This window comes from Prinia subflava, chromosome 2 (genome assembly GCF_021018805.1).
Source record: "Prinia subflava isolate CZ2003 ecotype Zambia chromosome 2, Cam_Psub_1.2, whole genome shotgun sequence".
NCBI lineage: Eukaryota > Metazoa > Chordata > Aves > Passeriformes > Cisticolidae > Prinia > Prinia subflava.
The window spans coordinates 89,937,136-89,952,523 of record NC_086248.1 but is presented as its reverse complement, the minus strand read 5'-3'; the positions used below and the strand labels follow the sequence as shown (position 1 = coordinate 89,952,523).

General features: G+C 41.0%; 2 protein-coding genes across 6 annotated transcripts in view; one reads left to right on the top strand and one right to left on the bottom strand.

The window, feature by feature from the left end:
- CNST (consortin, connexin sorting protein) overlaps positions 1-4,862 on the bottom strand; it is a 48,867-nt gene extending 44,005 nt beyond the window's left edge. For 2 of the 5 annotated variants that reach the window (XM_063390969.1, XM_063390967.1), the window contains exons 1-2: positions 4,723-4,862; positions 2,930-3,026 (exon numbers count right to left, since the gene is read on the bottom strand). The gene's annotated coding sequence lies outside the window, so the exon portion shown is untranslated. Of the gene's footprint in view, positions 1-2,929; positions 3,027-4,675; positions 4,697-4,722 lie in introns of those variants that run through there. The other 3 variants (XM_063390968.1, XM_063390970.1, XM_063390971.1) reach the window with 3 other exon arrangements.
- Positions 4,863-4,893: 31 nt separating this feature from the next.
- Positions 4,894-15,388, top strand: TFB2M (transcription factor B2, mitochondrial). Its single transcript, XM_063390972.1, has 8 exons — positions 4,894-5,257; positions 6,112-6,200; positions 7,137-7,290; positions 7,700-7,848; positions 9,466-9,555; positions 11,795-11,857; positions 12,861-13,012; positions 14,346-15,388. Exons 1-8 carry the CDS (start codon positions 4,963-4,965, stop codon positions 14,530-14,532), a joined length of 1,179 nt encoding a protein of 392 aa, XP_063247042.1. The 5' UTR covers positions 4,894-4,962; the 3' UTR covers positions 14,533-15,388.

The window sequence follows — 15,388 nt, the reverse complement described above, 5'->3', positions numbered from 1 at the left end:
GTTGGTCTGAAATGATAAGATCATCATGCCCTCACTTAGAGGCTAAAAGCACAAAAAATTCCAAGTTATAAACATTAAGAAAGAACCTCCAAAATGTACATTATGAATTTCCATATTATTTCAGAAACATTCATCAAGTGAACCTCAAAATCTTCCTAACATGCTCATTTTACCACGATAAAATGAACACCACGATTAGTTTTTGGTTCTTTCTTTTTAAAAAGTTATTTTGAATTAATCTGAATTTGCCCTGCAGTGTAATATTAATGTTCCAAACAAAAAAATCCAAGAAAATCATTGGCATGGACAGAGAAAAGCAGTGCTAAAGCTCACATTCTAAGGCCTCACATTAGCAATTCACTTGGGGCAGGTGGAGCAGCGTATTCGAACAACAGTGGAAAAAACTTCACACTCCTAAACAATTCTGTTCCTAAAGAGCAAGCACACAACACAGCAAAATTTGTCTACAGGAGTCTCTGGCACTAACAGCATTTCACCTCTACACTTTCCTTATCAGTTAGCCAGACAGTTTTGAAGACATCACAGATATATTTTAAGTAGATTAATATGAAAAACAAGTAAAAAAATCTTTGATGTGACAGGCTCTCAAGCAAGGAAACATTTCAAAAGCCTTCTGGATAAGGACCCGATGAGATAGACACACAAACACATGCTAAGTGAATTTAAGGCAGCGGAACATACTCACCAGAATTCAATGAGGAGAAATAAACAGAAGAAGCATCTATCTGAATGTTTTTGCTCCTGCCCGCAAAGGTTTAATCACACTTTTTTTTTTTGCATGCACACAAAAAATATTTGCAGTAAATTTACTGCTGATGAAAGATGCCAGATTGATAGCCCTAGGGACTGAGATTCTCTGTGCAGACAGATAAAGCACAGAGTGTGGAAGTTTGTAACCCTGCCAAAATGCCTTATAACACACAGCTTACGCAATCATCTTCACACTACAAAACCCTTCACCTCTCCACGGAAAATGTCAAAAATAATGCTTAGTGTTCATTAGAAGGGAAATAAAACATGGACACTGTTGTTAGCATCAACAGGGACAGAATTCAAGGCATCAGATCATTTAAAAGATGTTTATTTTTATTCTGAATGGCTCTTTTGTCAGCTGTGAACTTTGCTGCAATGTTTGTAAGGCTGCAAAGTCAATCTGCACCTGGTATGAAAAAGCTTTTATTAAACAGCATGGTATTTCATAAGAAAAATAGTAGAGTAGTGGTTTAACTTTTTTATTCAAATAAGCTCATTCTAGCATACATGGCCACACACCCAGTGCTCAGAAACTATCTCAAAGGAGAACTGACTTGATAGTTTCACTTAACTGGAACCTAGGCAGTCATTCTCCCATGATCTGCACAATTGATCTAACAGACTTTTAATGGACAGTAACTCCCTATTAATCAGGTTTGCAGTGCTAGGCTGGAACCTACATTGTCACATGGAGCAGGCAAGTGTCCAAGGAACCTTGGATTCTAATTTCCCTTGCTACTAATAGCTTGGCCAAACAGCAAAACTCCCCCCACCCCCGTAGCCACTGTCCCTCATCCAAATGTCAAGCCATTTTAAATTGTGAACAGAGGACATGTAGGAAAGCAGTAAATTAAGGTTTATAGGCCATAACGGTTCTAAATACAAAATTGCTGACCTCCTTATTAAAGGCAGACTCTCACTTGAAAGGAACATGTCCAACACAACCCACAGGCTGCAAACCCACTGGATCTCAAACCAGACTGTGGCACAGGATTAAATGCTATTTCAGTTCTTGGGAGATTTCCTTTGTGCATGTATGGGCTTGGAGTAGGGGACAGCGATGGCTAGAAAATATGACAAAAGAATGAGGCTACTCTGATAGATTAAAAAGAAATAATTCTTCCTAGAGATTCTTTTTCTGAATGTGCAGTCCTTAGAGCACTTTTGAAGAAATCTCTTACCACTCCTTCTACTATTTTCCTTGGTCACCAACCAAAGCATTACAACAAAATTATTCAAGTATGCTTAATAAAATAAATTAAAACAATAATTCTGTAGCATCCTGAATCTCAGCAAAGCAGAGACATTTCTGCCAACTCAAGCATGTGGCAGGTTATTTTACTTTCACATTACTGAAGTAAATAGGCTTAAGTGATTCTTTCAGCTTTATTGTAAGACCTTCTTTCATTTCTGTTGAAAGCTTTCCCTAAAATTCACATTAGAGGTGGTATTTGGTAATATGTAAACCTTTCAAACTTAATCTGCATTCTGAGTCTTTAGAGGAGACTCTAATGATAAGTATCCACTAGGAGGAGAAGGAAAAAAAATACCATCATGCAAATTTCCATTCACATACTCATTGGGTTCTTTTTGTGCAAGATTGAAATTCTGCCAAATTTGTCCTTAAAATGAAGTACGGGCATAAGAGTTTGAAAATCTGAGATCAAGATTCAGGTACTTCTGCAATTTTCACCCTCACTTAGAAATGACTGCCAATATTTACTATGGCTAAGTGGTTCATACACAGCAAAATAATACTAAAGGTATTTAGAACCATTGAAAAAAAAAATCAAACTTCTTTACTGTCTTTTTGACCCATACAACTAATGAGCTCTTTTGCTTCAAGCAAAGACTGGAATCCAATCAAACAGGTAACCCCTTTGACTCCCTCTGATTTATTTCAGGAAACAATAATTAGGAGGAAACAATTTCAGAGCACTCAACAATGCACATAAATTACAAAGACATAAGGCTGTATGAGGTAAGACTAAATTCAAATATTTGCATGTGGTGATAGCTGGATTAAACTACAAAACACACGCCACAATCAGCCATAAATGTAAAATAACTGTTCAAATGTCCCTGTGATACACTTCAATGTATTAAACAACTTTCTACATTGTAATATCTAAATAAAAAAATGTACAAAACTTACCATTTTCCTATGGTTTCAACAGTTTGTCAAAGATAATGACCAGGTCCTAAAGAGGTAGTCTTTTATGCATGAAAGATTCAGCACATATCTGGCAGTTCTAGCAGGGGGGAAAAAAACCAAACTATGAGTTTAGCCCATACATAGCTGTGGTGCAATCCAGGCAAGCACTAAGCTAAAATAAATAAAATCATGAAGAAAAGTTTATAATTTCTAGTGTATGAAGACTTGTCAGGGCATTTTCTTATTTGGCTTTTATTTGCAAACACTCCTCCAAATAATCTCTGTTGCTCTGAACAGCCCATTCAAAGATGACCCTAGCACTCCTGAGTCCTCCAACTGACAACAAAATATTCCAAAATTCATTAATTAAGCTTAAAACGACACCTAACCTTTCTGTGGCCATAGCTGTCAATAAACTTTGATATAGAATGCTGAATTAGGACATTACAAAACACTTGCTGTAAGAAAACCAAGTTCTGCTTGATCTTCTAAAAGTCCTACAAATTACTGAATTATCAGACTAATTAGTAGGAGAGGCAAAAAGCTATTAAAACATAAAGTCCAGTTTAAAAATGGATTGAGGTCTATCCCATCATCCAGCTGAACAATCTGTCCATTTCCCTTAAGGCACAGAGAAAACTATTACAGCACTCAGTGTAAAAAAGCTGAGCATTTAAAAATAAATTGCAGATATGAAAGACTGCACATTTGCTACGGCATTTTTCGAAATTCAGCCCAGCCGCTCTTCATGCCACACGTAGGCCCCCGAAAAACAGAACAACAAAGCCACAATTTTCTATCCCAAATTCTGTTTTCAAGCGATATACCAAACAAAACGACTTTATTTAGTAAGAAGGGAAGTGTTAATTTCTCGCTTCACAAGCAGAGAAGCAAGATACAAGAATTCTAGCAATTTTCAGAAATTGCACAGAAAGTCTACTTCTGAACCATTAATTTGAAGCCCAGTGGCACCCTGTGATTGCCAGATCTCTCTTGCCTTCTGCACAAAGGAGACAGGGAGCAGGGAAACACGTCTGGGGGATTCTCCCTTCCCCCATCACACTGCGGCCACTCACCTGCCACTGACAGGTTTTCGCACAGCATCCCTGAAGGATGAACTCCAGTTTGGCAGAACTTGAAAATGGTCTTAAAGTTATTTCTCGTTCAGGCACTGGGGACGGTGCCGAAAGGGCAACGTCACTGCTGTCGAAAATGACACGTTTCGCCTAAACCCTAATTGCAACAAGGTATCGAGCAGAGAGAAGCCGGCAAGGAGCGATGCCGGAGAGCTGCCGGAGCGGAATCCTGCACCTGCTGAGGGCGGCAGGGCGATACAAACACCCGAGTCCCGGAGTGACTGTTTAGCTGCAGACGCGCAGATCAAAGACACCCGCCAAACACCCAGGCAAACCTCAAACTAAATACGTAGCTCCTGGGACCTCGCCGACACACGGCGCACACACCGCTCCGCGGGCGCCGGGCAGAGCTCAGCCCGCCGGCCCGAGCCCCCTCCCGCGCCGCCTCTCGCCGGAGCGCGCTCTGTGCTCCGCTCCGGGCACCGCGCCGGGGCAGCGGCCCCGGCACCGGCCCGCCCGGCCGAGAGGGGCAGCGCGCCCAGCCCGCCCGGCACCGGCTCCTGCCCGCCGCCCGCCCGGCGGCCCTAACCCGCCCCTGGAGCGCCCGGTGGCGGCCGACACGAGCAGAAGGCGGCGGCGCCGGAGCGCGGCACCGGGAGAAGCATCTCACCTTCCCCTCCTCCTCCTCCCCCTGCGGATAAGGCGCTGTCAGCTCACCTCAGCTCCGCGGCGGCTCGGGCGGCCGGGACCCGCCAGCCGGCATGGCGTGGAGGCGCGGGGGCCGGTGCTGCCGCAGGCTGCCGGCGGTGCGGGGCGGGCACCATAGAGAGGGCGGGCGGCGGGAGGAGAGCCCTCCGACGGCGGAGCGGAAGCGCGCTGAGGGGCCGGGCAGAGGAGGAAGTGACGCCCCGGTTGCCGCGGCGATCACGTTCCCGGAGCTGGAAGCGCGGCGCGGCGATGCTGGCGGGCCGGGCGCCGCTGGGCGCCGCGGGCTGCGGCCGCCTGCTGGCCGCGGGGCTGCGGCCTCTGCTCTGCGGGCTGTCGCCGTGCCGGGTGACGGCGGGGCGGCAGTACCCGGCCCTGCGGGTGCCGCAGACGGCGGAGGAGAAGCGGCTGGTGCGTAAGGAGCAGCGGAGCAGCCTCACGGTCCGCCGCTTCATCGCCTGCCCGCAGCTGGCGCGCACCGTGCGGCGCTGCCTGCAGCGCGGAGCCGGCCCCGGCCCGCAGCCCCTGCTGCTCGAGTTCGCGCCCGGTGAGCTGCCCCCGGGCTCCGGCGCGCCCCAGTGACCTTGGGCGGGTCAGGGCGAGCTGCCGCCCTCGCCACCCGCTCCGCCGGCACCCCTGCCCCGCCAAGGGCTGCTGGTGCTGCTGCGGGAACGGGCTGGGCCCGGCCTGTCCCGGGATTTCGGGCGGGGGTGGCAGCTGAGTTTGTTCCGGCGCTGCCCCGGCCGCAATCCTGGCTGGGGCTGTCCCAGACCCGCGTCCCGGCACCTTCCCGGCACATCTGGGTGTGGGCCCCGGGGTGCTCCATTTATGCAGAGCTTGGAGAATGAGTGAGGGTGCAGTTTGGAGCCCTGAGTCACTCGTGTTAAAACTTTGCTGTAGAGTGAATAGAGATGCCATTTTCGGTCAGGTAATACTTTGATTTTGTGGGTGAACTTTATCAGTAAAAGCACACCCAGGATTATGGGCCATGGCAAAACCTCTGCAGTTACCTAACGGCTGGGGTTGGCTTTTTTTGGTGGGGTTTTTTGTTTGTTTGTTTACATCTCTGAAGAATGTATTTTAAGGATAATATGGGTCAGGTTTCACAGTATATTACAGCTGGCAGAAGAAAAAGTAACACAAAATATTTGAAACGTTGTCTCCAGTGCTGCTCAGTGTCTAATTGTAACGCTGTGCTTGATGTAATACAGCGAGAAATCTCAGGCAGGCTGCCTGTAAATCATTTCTCTGACTCCTGTTTTGAAGTGTGTTTAACAAACACAAGCTACCTCCTGTTGAAAATGTTATGTTGGGAAAATCACTAAAGGAAATCACTTAGAAACAAAGAGGCACTTCTGAATTCTTTGGGTTTTTAATTTTTTCTTTATTTTCCTACTTCAGGTCCTGGAATTTTGACTCGATCTCTGCTTGATGCAGGTTTTAGAGTGGTAGCTCTGGAAAGTAACTTAGATTTTTTTACGGACTTACAGGTATACTTTGGATACAGTTGCATGTTTCTAAAACATAATTAAAGGGAAAATGAGAAATTAGCTTCAATTGTTGTGTAATTGTAGGATCAATTGTTGGAATTAAGCAGTGATTGTTACTTGCAACATCTGACATAATGCCTAATAACAGTTTGGTATTGTACAATGCAGAATGTTTTTTAATTAATTTGGCATTTTGTGTACGTAGGAATTCAAGTTCATACATAGGCTTTCTATGCATACGTAAGATTTTGTGCATAAATTTGAAACTAGTTGAAGTCATTGTAGATGTTTATGTTTAAGCTTCTGTATGAAGCTGTAAGAAATCTGTAAAAATACTCCTAAGTTATTCTGATTATGTCACAATTTTATTTAATCTGTTTTCCTACAATTGACACACGTGTTGTCCTCTCCTGCTCACCTGGCCTTTGCATGGATTCAAAGGGGGCTAGACACAGAGCTGCAGAAGTTGCTCTAGAAGGCTTGCATTACAGTGCTAGTTTGGAACCAGTGACTCTCACCTGGCTTAAAATGTGTCTTTACACATTTTAAGTCATGTGAGTCACACATATCTCCACAGATGTGAAGAATTCTAGTTTTAAGTTGTTAAAAGAAGCAGTTTGCTAAGTTTAGCAGTTTGTTAGTTTTATTGAAAAAACATTGCTGAAAATCTTACTAGATTAAAGATGTGGTTTAAAGTTCAAGTTGAACAGCACAAAAATGTCAAAATGCCCTGCACAGTGAAGGGTGCGATTATTTTCATCAGCTGAAAGAAATAAGCTATTCTTTTTATCAGCTGTAAGGAGCAGCTCTGAGGTTTGACTCTTCAATGGGTAAAAATTTTAGGTAATGCTTGAGTGCATTTTTTATTTGGGTTGGGTGTTTTGCAAAACTCGTTATCATATCCAGATTTCTTGAACTGAAGTTATTTTTATTCAGTCCCTAGAGAATAGCCTGGATGGGCAGTTGAAGGTGATTCATGGTGACTTCTTCAGACTGGATCCTTTGGCGAAGGGAACTTTGAAACCACCCGCTGTGTCTTCTGAGAAACTTTTTGAAACCTTGGGTGTGGCAGCAGTTCCTTGGAGGGCAGGTATATGTCATGATCCCACATGCTACCCGTGTTTGAAGGGTGCATAGGCAAATTGGCAAAACCTTTGGGATTTGCTCGAGGTATATGTTCTATTTAATACACATGATGGATAAATGCGTACTGTTTTCTACATTTCAGCTTTACTTAAGATTCACGATTGCTTCAAAGCCTCCCCCACCCCCATGGCAATATCAGATAATTAGGTATTTTCTTGTCATTTAAAGTTTTAGTCTCATGCAAACTGGGCTTAGCTTTGACCAAGGCTTGAACTGTATTCATTCTTGAACAACATGAACTGACAGACTTTCTTCTCTTAATTGTTTGCAGTTTAGACATTAGAATTAATGAGATTGTCTAATACATACTGCAGAATTTTAAAGATGCTTTTAAATGCTATTGTGTGAAACAGATGTTCCTTTGAAAGTTTTTGGCATCGTATCACAACAGTTGGAAAGAAACAGACTTTGGAGACTTCTTTTCGACATGTATGAATGCAGTTGCATATACAGATACGGAAGAGTAGAGCTCAACCTCTTTATTAGTGAAAAAGAGTATACGGTACGTGCAAGGCATTTCACAGGTAATGAAGGTGCAGTGCTTCAGAAAACATCATTTATATTTGTATATACTTAATGTTTTTCCTAGTGATTTTTTTTTTCTATCAGAATTTTTAAGTATTGTCAGTTTCCTACTTGTTTGCTTTATGCAGTGATAGCACTATTAAGAAACATTCTGTTGTCATATAACCACAGATCTTACAAATGTGAAGACTGGTCTTTGAGAAGTATATGCAGCAGCAGACTAGCTGCTTTCCATTGTAAATTGTGAGGAGATTAAATTCTGTGCCATGCTTTTGCTACAGGTTTGTTTACTAGTTGCAGGTAATAGTTAACGAAGACTGAATTCAAAACACAAAAACAGTTGAAGAGGATTCTGAGTCACTAAATGCCAATACAGTGAGATGCTCTTATCCTCTTGAGTTGTTTTGTATGCAGTACTGAAAAGAACAGAGGCAAAATATAATGATTTACACTCCTTTTTATTAATGCTCTGTACACTATGGTGCAGAGCCTTTTCTGGATTACATATTCCTAGTTTATGCCGTCCTAAAGCTCTAGAACTGTACTTACACTTCAAAGATGCCTTTTTTTTTTTCTCCTCTTCCCTCCACCCCCTCCATGAAACTAGGAAGTTGGTACAGAGTCATAAACCTTTAATTACTTAAAGTTGACAAGGACTTCCAGGTCTGCTTACATAAACAGTGTTTTGTCTAACACCCCTCTGAAAAAAATCAAACGTCTTAAGTATATTGTTCTGAGAAATGACAGGTTGGACACCACTGAAATACCCACTTGTATGATATGTTTTAATGGTCAGGTTTTTTACTAAATACAGGGCAGCATATTAATTTAAGGCAGTCCCTGCTTCATGTTTGTTTGGGTTTTTTTTTAAATTTTCTGGTTATAATGTGAACTCTGTTATGTAAGAGTTGTGTAGTAAAAGCTATTGGAACCTTCTTTAAGTAGGCATTGTTGACTCCTTTTTGATGGTTGTTTTGGCTTTTTATCATATGATAAGTCTGTGTAAATCTATTACATGAAGTTAAATCTCCCTGATACAATTTACTTCTTTTCTTGCCATTTTTGAGAATAATCACAAGCTTTTCTTTTTTTCTTGCCCTAAGAGTTGTTTGATTTGTAACATTGATCAGGATGATGACTGTGCAAGTTGCTTAATGTTTGGTGAGGTCACCTGATGTTTTAGTTAACTCTGCTTTGTGTGTCTTCTTTGCAATATTATCTTATCCGTGCAAGCTGATAATTTTACCAAAGTTACTGTTTTTATATGAAATCCAATCCTTATTTCTCTTCTGTGTGAAACTTCTGTGCCTTAAAAGGGACCCGAAAATATATGCTGGAGATTCATGCATAGTTCAGTTATCCAAATAACTGCTGTGAAGTTAAAATACTACAATGTCTTCTAGACTTGTCTTCTGACAAGATATAGTAACGTAGCACAAAGCATGTGTTTGAGGCATAATGTAACTTTACCTTGGAATTTTAGACTTAACTGAATTTCTTACTGTTTTATATATATATATATGTGGATTTTGCTTAGGTAAAGACACAGTCTTGGTTTTTGCAACAAAATGCTTTGTTCTTTGCCATCTTTTAGGTATTAACAGCAAAGCCAGGGAGGTCGAAGGTTTATCAAGCACTTAGTGTACTTGCACAGCTAGGGTATGAAATTGAACTACTGCATAAGGTAAGAGTTTTGTACCAGCTGATGTGGCCTAATACTGTGGACATACATTTAGAAAAGGGTTTGTAGTGGTTTACCATTGCAAACTAATGGGAAGCTAATTTGATGTTTAAATCAGTTGGAGAACTGTTGAAAACTTTAGTGAAAAGCTAAAACAGTCATGTTTTGTGTAAAACTCTTTCAAAGAAGCAACATTGTTATTCACTATGATGTCAGTGTTTTCACTGCAAGCCTTTGTACTCAAAAACATTTATTCTCAGATTCTGGTAGAAAAAAGGTGTGTTTACACACCAGATAAACCTTTTTCATTTTGCTAATAGTTGTGTGAAACAAGAAGTCTGCTTTTCCAATCTGTCATAGTCTGCTCTTTGTTATATCCTCTGAATTTTACCATCGTGTATGCTTTTGACTTCCTAAACTATGTTCAGTGGATTTTTTTCTGTCTTCGTGCTTTAATGTTCCAAGCATACCTGCTTCTCCTACTAGTCAGTACCTTCTTACCTTGTGAAACATACTATGGTTTAGTTTTAAACAATTTTATATGTTGTCTCCCCAGTTCCCCATGAGCACATGGCCATAAACTTTCAGTTAGTTTATGCTTTTCAGATTTATCTTTGTGTTCTGTTCTTCTAGGAACCTACCTTTGTAATTTAAATGTTTTGCTAATCAAAAATTAGGTTTCATTGTCTATTGCCTTCCAAATACCTTATACTACAAGGTATACATTAAGGTAAATATCAAGAAGTGGAAGAGTAGTACTTTTTGAAGGTGGTCATCTGGCTAACAGGGATAAAGTCGAAGTGGAGGCATTTGATGTTTCTTTTGCCTCAGTCTTTAATAATACAGATAAATCTTGGGCTGCCTGGCCCCCTGAGCCAGAGGAATAGTGTGGGAATAGTGACTTTCAATTTGTGGACACTGGAATTGTCAGGGACCAGCTGTATCAGCTGAATGTTCACAGATCCTTGGGACCTGATGGAATTCATCCCAGAGCACTGAGGAGCCAGTGAAGTTCTGGCAGGACCTCTCTCAATCAGGTACCAAAGCTCTTGGGAGTCTGGGGAGTCTCGGCTGACTGGAGCAGGCCAATGTTATTCCACATCCTCCTACAAAGGAGAATGTGAGGGAAGACCCAGTGGACTGCAGACTTGTTAGCCTAACCTCAGTACCTGTAACCATTATGGAGTACCAGGCTGTGCTGGGTACTGTTGGAAGGCATTTGCAGAACAATGCACTCATCAGGCGCAGTTAGCATGGGTTCACAAAGGAAAGTCTGCTTTAGCTCATTTGTCACCCTCCTATGATAAGGCCACCTGCTCAGTGGATGAAGGGAAGCTGGTGGATGCCATTTTTCTGGATTTTAGGGAGGCTTTTGATACTGCCCCTCCCAGCATCTTTCAGGAAAAGCTGTCCAGCTGTGGGGTGAGCAGGTTCAGGGTGTGCTGGGTGAAGAACTGGCTGAGAGCAGAGCTCAGAGGGCTGTACTGGTTTGGGCTACGCCTGGCTGGCCCCTGCTCCCCTGGGGCTGCTTGTTGGCAGCAGCTCAGTCTGAGTCAGCAGGGAGTGCCCTGGCAGCCAGGAGGGCAAACTGCACCCTGGGGTGCCTCAAACAGCATCACCAGCTGGTCAGGAAAGGCGATTGTCCTGCTGAATTCAGTGAGGTGTAGCCTCACCTCGAGCACTTGGGCAGTTCTGGGCCCTGCAGTTTAGGAAGGATGTGAAGGTCCTTGGGTGCATCCAGAGACAGCAACAGAACCAGTGAAAGGACCAGAAGGGAATGTCCCATGAGGAACAGCTAAGGGCCCTGAGCTTGTCTTGTTTGGAGCAAAGGAGGCTGAGGGGTGACCTCACTGCTCTCCACAGCTTCCTGAGGAGGAGAAAGAGAGAGGGAGGTCCTGAACTCTTCTCCCTGGTATCCACTGATAGGATATATGGAAATGGTTCAAAGCTGTGCTAGGAGAGGTTTGGACTGCACGTTAGCAAGCACTTCTTTACAGAGAGGATGGTCAAACACTGTAACAGGCTTCCTAGAGAGGTCTAGTCAGCATTTAAGAGAACATTTGGACAATGCCCTTTATAACGTGTTATAAAGAGGACCACGAGTCCTGGCTTTAGCTTGGCCAACCTTGAATTACTCAGGCAGTTGGACCAGATGATCACTGTAGGTACCTTCCAACTGAAGTAGTCTATTCTATTCTAATGGAACACTTTAATTCCATAATACATTTGCTTCCTCGTGTAGGAACCCTGGTCTTCCTTTGCAACCAATTTGAAAAATGGGGGACTGGCGATACCAAAAGCTGTGGTAAGTCTGTTGTATACACTTTTTCTGAAGATGCAGCTAAACTACTTTTAATTAAAGATTAAAGTAACTTTATAGCAGCATTTACAGATATATTTTTTAAGAACTGTTCTAATTAAAAATTAAGGCAGCATAGAGATTCATCATTTTGATTAAATTCACATGTCAATTATAGATTTCATATGCCAGTTAATTGTGGAAAAGCATGAGTCTGCAAACTTAAATCTTAGAAGTGCAAAAACACCATGTGTAAAGTTATTTACTTCTCTCCTTCGGAGAAGTAATCATATTCCTTTGTATAAAAAACTAATATTCCTATTTATTTCTGATAATCAAAAGCATGTTTACTTAATATTTTTAAGTTTCACGCTCAGCAGAAGACTGCTACAGTGCTGTATTGAGTGTAGTTTGCAATATTTCTGTAATATGTAAGTGTGTGCCTTATAGCCTCAGTTGCGTTGCTGAAAAGCCGTGTAGAGCCCATCTGATGGGCTATGCAAGATGTACTGGGACAATTTTAGAAGTACAGATGACAGATCTAATATATCCATTGCTGCCAATACAGAAGTACAGTTATTTCTGGGATGAAGACTCCACTTCCTGCCAGTTAAATAAAATCCTCATGTTGCAATGATGCCTTAGTGTTACACTCACATAATTCCGTCTTTATATATAGAAGGCAGGTCTGATACCTTGCATAATATAGCAATACAATAGAACATATAAGATCTTGAAAACTCACATCAAGCCTTTATTTATTATTTCAACTGAGAAAGTCTAGTGTTAAATACAGAAATAAACCCCAAGTGATAGTATGTTTCTTTTGTTTTCTATTTCCTTTTCTGTTTGAGGCACAGGGATCTGAAGCCTCATGTTTCGATGAAATCATCTTGTTAAAACTTCTAATAAGAAATGGTACTGTTGGCAAAGATGAAACTCTTAGCTTAAGATAGGTACTGTCTTTAAAAAGGATTTTTTTCTGCAACTTACTCTGTTTTTCTTGCAGAAGGTGCCAAATGACCATTTATGTTTGGTACGACTGACTCCTCAGCAACATCTGTTTACAGGAGGCTTGAAGCCATCAAATGCATCTACCTTTATTTTCATGGTGAAACAGTCTTTTGCTAAACCTAAGTCTAAACTTACGGATAGATTAAAGTAAGTAATAAAGAATTACAGTTTTTATACTTCAGAGAAATACATGAAAATATTAAAATATGTTCCCAAAGCAGTATTTATTTGCAGATGAAGTACAGCCTTTTAAAAACCAATTAACTGATTTTTAATTAATCATGAACATGTAGAATAGAAGATTTCATTTGTGAAACATACTATAAAGTATTCTGGGGACTGTTCCTGTCAGGAAGGTTGGCAAGTATTTAGAATGTATATGTGCAGGAATTCCTGTACCTCCAGTGGAGCTTAGATCATGGATCTGCAAGTAGTTTTCATTTATTTTGCAGATACAATAATAAAGCCACCAAGAGTTTTGCAGTTACAGAAATTAAAAGCTGGAACAGATTCAGCTTATAACAGACATCAAAGTCACGCTAATGAAAACAACTGAAAGGTTATAGAAAGTAGAATGGGGATGTCCTCAAATGGCTGTTATCTAATTAAAAAAAAACAGGCTTTAGACTTCACCAATGATGCAAGCTATTCATGTTTCTTTATGATCAGTAGATTTCTGTTTCCCAGAAATGAAAAGTGTTCACAATCTGGAAAGCATTGACTTCTTGCTGATGAAAATGATGAATACACTTCTCACTTGCTTATTGTTGTGAAAGTTAATTTCCAGAAAGGGGGAAAGAAATACTAAATTCCAGTAACTCTCTTAGCAAAGGCAAGTGAAAAGAGCCTTAATGGATTTCTTTCTGAAGCTCAGTGGTATACCTCATTTACACTTGATCTTTCAGCCAGGAAGCTGAAGGCTTCTAATATGCATCTTCTGTGTATTTATTTTTTACAGGAAAAGGCACTCTTTTCCTGTCTGGGAAATAGTTAATGTATGTGCATATTTATAAAAGTATAGCTTTCATAGCAAAGATGTAGATGTGGGGAGGGTGGATACATCTGTTTATGTAGAGAAGAAGAAGAAAATACCTGGGAGGTGTAAGTCACTAGTTGGTGCTATACTGAGTCATCCTTGGCTTTAATTTCTCCATCACTGAAACACTCTTTTAAGGCTGTAATGCCTGTTACTGACTTATGCATTTAGGGTGGATGAGGGAGAGAGAGCACCTATCCTGTATCGAGGAGTTTGTGTGGTTTGGAATTGTCTGTGTGTGCTGGGGGCTTTATTTGCTATTTATCTGTTCTAATAGCAGAGATTTCTTGCTGTTTGCAGTATGGATTGAAAGTAACGTGTGGTGCAAGAAGAGGTTAGCTTCTTCTAGAAGCTGTGAAAGAGTGAGACTTTCAGATAATGTTTCTTGCATTTTAATTTTCACAGAAAGAAATGCTCCATTATGATTTTGTTTGTTTGTTTCAGTTCATGGAGCTTGGACAATAGTGACAGATTACTGAAAGCACTAGAAATTCCCAAAAAAGCTGCAATGTGTAACTTGTATCCAGAAGACTACAAGCGTCTTTTCCAGGCTTTGCAGAACTCCGATATGTTTGCTGAAACCTTGTTCCATGATGAAGTCTTGACAAGTACAAGGACCATGAACTTATAAATCTAAAGCTTTTGGAAGATCACCTTTGCTTCTGAAAGATTACTTTGATGAAAAGTGATTTAAATAAAATCGGACATACTGTTAGCTAGATGGTTTCCTGTCCAAACAGGAAAAATTTAGCAAGTAACAAGAGCCCTTCTACATAGGATGAATGTAATGAATTCACAGTTATCTTTCACAATCCTGCCTGGAATGGACAAGCTTTGCACACAATCCTATCTGGAATGGACAAGCTTTGCAACTTTTGCAGGACCTTATTAGCTTGTGCTACTTTTGGATGTACCACTTCAATGCAACTTGTTACACTGTTTCTGTATATTTACAACATTTGAAAAAAATGAACAGACTAAATTATTGTTTGTCTGGTTTTTATTTTAGTGCTTAATGATTTGAATGGCCTTTTGACAGATTCACAAAATACAAAGGTCTTTACAACCACTGAATCTGCTACAGTGTCTGCTTTTCTGAATTTGCAGCCTAAAGTCAACATAATGCTAATAAATTAATAGTGGTATGTTAAAAAAAGACAAGGTAATGACAGGGTGATAAAACATTAACTGTGAGTTGCTTAAAATAAAGATTGTGATATCCCTGAGGAAAAGTAACAGTTACTTCCTTTGAAAATAATAGGGGCAACCTGTACTAGTTTATAATACAATACACAATCACCTACATGTGTATAGGGATTATTTTAGGTCTGAAAGTCACCAGAATATTCAGTCCTGTAATAAATGGTTTTTAAAAAATAAAACCATCTTACTTGAAACCTTTGCCAATATTCTTCCTTAATGCGTAATACATGTACCAAAAAATTACTCAAAACCATATGCTATTAAAATTCTGTTTTTAGCAATAG

What these genes read in the sequence shown, in the direction of transcription:
- TFB2M (XM_063390972.1), top strand. Translation starts at nt 4,963, where the DNA reads ATGCTGGCGGGCCGGGCGCCGCTGGGCGCCGCGGGCTGCGGCCGCCTG. An exon ending in AAATTGAACTACTGCATAAG is followed by an intron (nt 9,556 to 11,794) that starts GTAAGAGTTTTG and finishes TTCCTCGTGTAG; the next exon opens with GAACCCTGGTCTTCCTTTGC. An exon ending in TGGCGATACCAAAAGCTGTG is followed by an intron (nt 11,858 to 12,860) that starts GTAAGTCTGTTG and finishes TTTTTCTTGCAG; the next exon opens with AAGGTGCCAAATGACCATTT.